This window comes from Fusarium graminearum, chromosome 1, assembly GCF_000240135.3.
Source record: "Fusarium graminearum PH-1 chromosome 1, whole genome shotgun sequence".
NCBI lineage: Eukaryota > Fungi > Ascomycota > Sordariomycetes > Hypocreales > Nectriaceae > Fusarium > Fusarium graminearum.
Genome location: NC_026474.1, coordinates 5,090,517 through 5,096,493, shown reverse-complemented (window position 1 = coordinate 5,096,493; position 5,977 = coordinate 5,090,517). Strand labels below are relative to the sequence as shown.

The following is a 5,977-nucleotide window of genomic DNA, read 5'->3' as shown; positions in this document are numbered from 1 at the left end:
GACCGCGGGCGTCATCATCATGGTCCTCATAGTAGCTTGAAATGTCAGCGGCAGCATAGTCGGAAACTTCACTCTGTCGGTTAGGAGCAAGAGGAGCGGATTTCGGAGCTTCGGGAGAAGAGACGGTTGGAGACTTGGGCTGAGGAAGAGAGAAGTTCAAACCCAGACCAGTTGCCTCGTGCTCACGAGCAGGAGGCAGAGGGAAGTCGGTAGCAGGCTCCTGTGAGAAGTTGGGCAACTCGAAATCGGGTGTCTTGGATCGCGCGATAGGAGGTTGTTGAACAGAGGGTACGGCATTCTTCTCATCAAAGTCGGAAACCACTCCGATCTCAGGAACGATAGGAGCAGGGTGGAAGGCATCCTTCTCAGAATCAAAAGGAGACTTGGCTGGGTGAGCTGGCGCAGGCATCTTGGGAGTGCCGAAAGGATCAACTCTGGATTCAGTTGCTGAGACTGGTGTCTCAGGCAGGGAGTTCATGCGCGACGGAGGCATCTTGAGACTTCCAGGTTTACCCGAGTTACGGGGACTGTTAAATTTAGTATTGCGCGAATGGGAATCCTTGGGATTGAAGGATCGCAATGAGCCGGTCTCGCTTTGCGTAATGGCTGCAACATACTGGTAAGGGTCCTGATTATCATTTCCCAACGACTTAGCCAGAGAGTTGAGCGACTCGCGCGATTCCTGGAGGCCCGGAGGCAACAAGTAAGGCGATGAGAGGTTCATATCCATCGACAGCTGACTGGGTTTATGAGCGAGGGTCTTCTCACCCCCTCCCATAAAGATACTTCGGCGGGCAGACTTCTTGGCACCGCCCTCATCTCCCAGTCCGAAGTCCAGGCTCTTGTGAGGGTCGTGGGCATCCTCCAACATCTGTTTCTTCATGTTTCTACGGTGAAGGTAGTACAAGAAGCCGACGATGAGTACAATAGGCACACTAAACGAACCAAAGTTAGCAAACACCGTCCAGTTGACTAACTGAAATCTCAAAAAACAAAGGCGAGGTTTGGAGCATACATGATGGCGACTACGATAGGGAGGACCAGACTATTAGAAACGGATGATTGTGCGCAGCTGTTGTCGTCCTTGCAGTTTTCTCTCCTGGCTAGTCGGCGAAAGATGTGGGATGATGAAGAGGCCATCTTTTGAGAAATTGAAGAAGCACCTTGGCCAATGTCGGCGCGCTGGTCATGGTAGTGAGTAAGCCCCATTGTGTTGTTGTCGTAACTAGCGCATACACTCTGAACAAAGATGTTATCGTCAAAGTTGTTGTGGTTCCTCCAAAGAAAAGTCGTCAAGTGTCATGTAAGAATATTAAGAATTGTCGAAAATTAACGTCCGAAAACACAACTGTGGGAATTATACAGTTGCGATGCAGGTGATAGTGTGGAAAGCTGGTGCATCCACTACTATCGTCGTTGTCGATACGGCAGTCGAATGAATGAGAAACTGGAATCGGTTCGTTCAAGGATCGCGAGAAGCGTTGAAGCAGATAGCGAGCACCGTAAGATCAGGAAGAACGAGACTGAACAAATGCCAAAAGCGAGCGATCAGAAGCTACTGAGCGATTGTGATGTTGTGAAAGAAGGTCGGGGTCACTAAACAATAGACCAAATAGAACGAATGGCGTGAGCTCGTTGGCTCTAGAATTAAGCAGTTATAAAAGAGTGTAAGCCTGCTGGCGCGCAGCTTTGGCAAAAATGCAGAATGATGCTGTCGTCGTCAACCGAAGAACAGTTGGAGAACGAAAGAAAGAAACGACGAATGAGTGAGAGAAGGAGAGTAGGTAAAGAGGAAGAGGAGGTGGTGGAGCTGGATGCGGGTGGAGCACTACGGGAGAGGCACAGGAGTAGCTTAGGAGAGGCAGGTACAGGTAGGTAGGGGAGCGAACCTCTCCACCAAAGATAACCCAGACAACAACATGAGAGACAGCCTCAGAAGCAGAGAACATTATTCCCCTACTTTAGTGGCCGAAGTGCCCTGCCACAGCGAGTTTCTCGTTATTTTTCACAGAGCCATAATGCTTGAGACTCCCTGCCGGAAGGGCCGCCAACGCAACAGAAGACAGGGGATAAAGGCCGTTCATGGATCCCGTCCATCCCAGACAATGCACCTGTGCTTTGTTCAAACTAGTTGTTAAACGATATCCCAATCAGGGGAGAAACGATGGAGCGAAATGGAGTGACACCAGGTCAAACCATCGGATTGGCCCTTGGACCCTGGTCTTTTCCGACCCCTTCCAAGGACTCCTCCAAGAGAGATTAAGGTGGACCTTGGAACAGCTTTCTCAGCGCATCTTATTCACGGATCCATGGAGAGTTTGCAACAAGGACCGGTCAAGACTCAAAGTCGTCATGGAGTCCTTGCTCGGTGCACAACGACAGATGGATGATTGATTGCGTTGCGTTGCTTGGGCCAGCCATTGACCGCCGCACCCCCATAAGCAGCATCACAGTCATCAACTAATAAGCGCAGACACCAGTATACGGATATTCAAGCCTCTTTCGCAAGCCTTTCCATAACACCAGTAAACCTACCCAAGACAGGAAATAAAGAACCGTTTAATTTCCAAAAAGACTCTCTTGCCTCGCCACCCCGTTAGCGCCCGCATAAAACCACCAGTCACAACAGCCATGGATACCCGAAAGAAGCTTCAGAAGCCGCCTGTGGGTGCACAACCAGGCACAATCTCGCACAAAGCGACAAGTCAAGATGCACAATCGGCCCCTGGCCAGTCATATCACAAGCATGCATTAAGTTATGAGCGCTTCATGCAAGGCACCAGCCTAGGATCCAGACTAATCCCGGCTATCAAGTGGAGCAGCCGATCAGGGAACAGGCACTGAGCCAACGAATGCCGTGGAACTGGCCTGCTTGAACAACACCAAGCCTTGAAAAGGAAAGTAAATAAAGGGGGAGAAGTGTCTCCCCGCCTGTCCGCAGCACAGTGGCGTCAGGGGCGCTTACTAGTTCAGCAGGTTAGGTCTATTGTGTGGTAGCTGCTGCTGGTACAGGTGCACCACAGTTGAGCCTAGAATTGAAGGCCTCGAAGGTCTTTTGATGAACGAACTCATCTCGGCACTTGAGACCTCAAGGCAGTATCCGCTACAAATGGCCGAAGACGTTCTGTAGTCTCCCGTTACCAGCTAACTGGGCGACGCTGGGTAAGACATTACATCTGCAAGCGACAAAAACTTCACTCGCGAAAACACAGTCATTCTCTGCAATCTCATACTGTCGAATTCCCGGTTTCTACCCCTGGCTGAGCAACTAGTTGCAGGTGGCTGCAAGAGATCGTCAACTCCCTCATGCCAAGATGCATATCGCCAATTATTTAAAAGCTGAGTCGTTCCGACAGCATGTTCTTGCATTAGATCCGTCTGGTTACCGTGGGTCATAATTTCAACAATTGCCCACATTGCGCTGTTTAGTGCAATGCAGCTCTGTGCATGCCTACATCGCTTCCATGCTGTTGTTACTCACTATTAGCAGTTATATCGCTTGTCCACGTACAGCGCACACACACACAGACAGGCTACAGCGGAGGAAAATCTTGATTAGCCCAAATTACAGGAACTAAAAATTAATAGACGACGTCAAGATGGAGCTTGCAATTTGGGCTGATGGCCTCGTACTCGAGCATATTCCACCGATCCGCCGGGGAAACCGGATGCTTATTTTGGTCTCAGATGTGATGAGGCTCCCTGATATTTTGAGACGAAGCTATTTCCACTGTTACCTTGCATGTAAGATGGCAAACCCATAAGGTTGTTTTAAAGTTTGTTTTGCTTCTTTGGCGAGACTCGTCCATTCTATTGCCATTACGTCCGCGTTGATATTTGAGTTAGTTCCGTCTGATAGCGGTCAGTTACAGATTAATTATCCCGTAGTCTGACTGCTGACAAGTAACCTAGTTCATTAACGCCCATGGGTATCCCTATAGCATCTCATAAACAGACTGTCAGATCAAGGCAGTTAGTTCCCTGGAAAACCAATATGTGGCCCTCTAGCCCTGTCATGCCATCTGACTTCAAATCAAGCACTTGATATTTTCTCTGTCGCTTGTGGGGAAATGGCGAAATGCCTCACAACATAACTAACATTACTGTCATTAATGCCGAAGGTCTGAAACCGCCATTCATCTGCCAACCTAGCTATTTCCCGTCTTGGCCTTCCTAGCAGTTTCATCTGGTTGTCACCGGCTCCAGTCTCCATTTGTATCCGTCTCTCTTCTCATCCCCGTCGATCGGTCGTGATCTGGTAGAACTCTGGTGCATACTCCAGGAGCCAGGTCTTCTCGATCTTGGTGACATCCCTGATGAATATCTTGCTACCAGTTTCCATCGCTTCATGGAAGATGACCCAGTCTGCCTTGCGGTTGAACATGAGTGAAGTCGGATGTGCGTGAAGAACCATGTTACCCTCCACGTTGCGAAACGTCCCATCTGGCTGCATCCTTGCCGCATGTGCAAAGTAGCCCGATGTAAGACAACGGCGGATCTGCTCTGCCTTTTTGGCGTTATCTTCCGACGATGCTTGACCGGCGAGAGTTTCATCCACATTAATACTGAATCGCTCAAGATACCGTTTTAGTTGTGCTCGAATGCTGATCGCTCGACTCATCGACTTGTAGTTGAGGTTGTTCTCGTGACAAAACTTTGCTTCTTTCCGGCCCTTGGTGACAAAGGCTTGGTAGGCGTTGAGGAGTGTCAGATGGTCACCCTCCTCGACGGCAAACTTCCTGCGTGATGTTTCCATCTTCTTTCTTTCGCCCTCGTGGGAGAACCACACACTGCCTCCGAGGCTTGTCATGGCAGCGATGGTCAACACCTCACTAAGGCATCCGAATGATGGTGCTGCCAGTAAGGTTTTGGCCATCATCGGCTCAACAGCCAATTCAGCCATCCTCGAACCCATAGGACGAGTGAGCTTGGCATATTCGTCCAGAGCTCCAAGGGCGTACAGCAACTCTAGGGCCTTTGCCATAAGTTCAGACGGTGGTGGAGAGAGAAAATCGAACCGCACAATATTGTCTATACCCAAAGCTTTGAGTTGGAGAACAACAGGTGCCAGATTCGACCGCTGTAGCTCAGGAATATTGGCATCTTGTAATGATTGGTAGCTTTGCTCGGTATATAACCGGAAACATTTTCCAGGTTTTGTTCGTCCAGCACGCCCAGCACGTTGAGATGCAGCTGCCTTGGAAACTGGTGTGGCAGTGAGTGACTCTATACCTGTCCTTGGATCATATGCCCTCAATTTCACAAAGCCACTATCAACCACGAAAACGATTCCATCGATTGTGACTGACGCTTCTGCAATGTTTGTTGAGAATACGACCTTTCGGGTGCCCTCAGATAACTTGTCAAACACATACATCTGCTGTTCTGTCGACAAGCCGGCATATAGTGGCAATGGCATCAATGGGCCGTACTTGGAACCAAGATCCATCATGCGCTCGCTGACTGCTTGTATTGCATTGTCAATCTCCTCTCGACCAGTCAAGAAGACCAGTATATCTCCTTCGCCTTCTTGGGTGTGTATGTCGAAAACGACATCGATAGCCTTCTCGACATAGTTTTCTGCCGGTGACTCTAGATATAGTGTATCTATGGGATATGTTCTTCCCTCGAGACTTACGATGGCACCAATCTCATCTTTCTTCTCGTTGTCACCGTTCTTGCTGTTGGTTTGACCATCGCTGCTCGATGTGAAGAATTCCAAAAACTCTTTTGCTTGTAGGGTAGCACTACTGATGATGATACGCAACTCAAGTCGCTTTCGGCGAATTTTCTTTAGGAGCCCCAGTAAGACATCAGTACTGATAGATCTCTCATGTGCCTCATCCACCATGATGACTGAGTAGCGTGTCAACAATGGGTCAACAAGAGCCTCCCTGATGAGGAGACCATCTGTGAGAAACTTTATTTTGGATGATGCCGAGGTCACATCCTCAATACGTATTGAGTACCCAACCTC

General features: G+C 49.2%; 3 protein-coding genes across 3 annotated transcripts in view; 1 reads left to right on the top strand and 2 right to left on the bottom strand.

Annotated features, from left to right (window-relative positions):
- FGSG_01547 (uncharacterized protein) overlaps window positions 1-1,209 on the bottom strand; it is a gene marked incomplete at both ends in the record, with an annotated part of 2,226 nt that extends 1,017 nt beyond the window's left edge. Inside the window, 2 exons of the mRNA XM_011319056.1 lie at window positions 4-887; window positions 1,016-1,209. Of these exons, the coding sequence (XP_011317358.1) occupies window positions 4-887; window positions 1,016-1,209 (1,078 nt within the window). The remainder of the gene's footprint in view (window positions 1-3; window positions 888-1,015) is intronic.
- A 496-nt stretch (window positions 1,210-1,705) lies between these two features.
- FGSG_01546 (uncharacterized protein) lies at window positions 1,706-2,394 on the top strand (the record flags this gene model as incomplete). Its single annotated transcript, XM_011319055.1, has 2 exons — window positions 1,706-1,871; window positions 2,132-2,394. The coding sequence occupies 2 exons, from the start codon at window positions 1,706-1,708 to the stop codon at window positions 2,392-2,394; spliced, it is 429 nt and encodes a 142-aa protein (XP_011317357.1).
- A 1,837-nt stretch (window positions 2,395-4,231) lies between these two features.
- On the bottom strand, window positions 4,232-5,851 carry FGSG_01545 (uncharacterized protein; the record flags this gene model as incomplete). The annotated part of the gene is made up of 1 exon (XM_011319054.1): window positions 4,232-5,851. One exon carries the CDS (start codon window positions 5,849-5,851, stop codon window positions 4,232-4,234), a length of 1,620 nt encoding a protein of 539 aa, XP_011317356.1.
- Window positions 5,852-5,977: the final 126 nt, after the last annotated feature.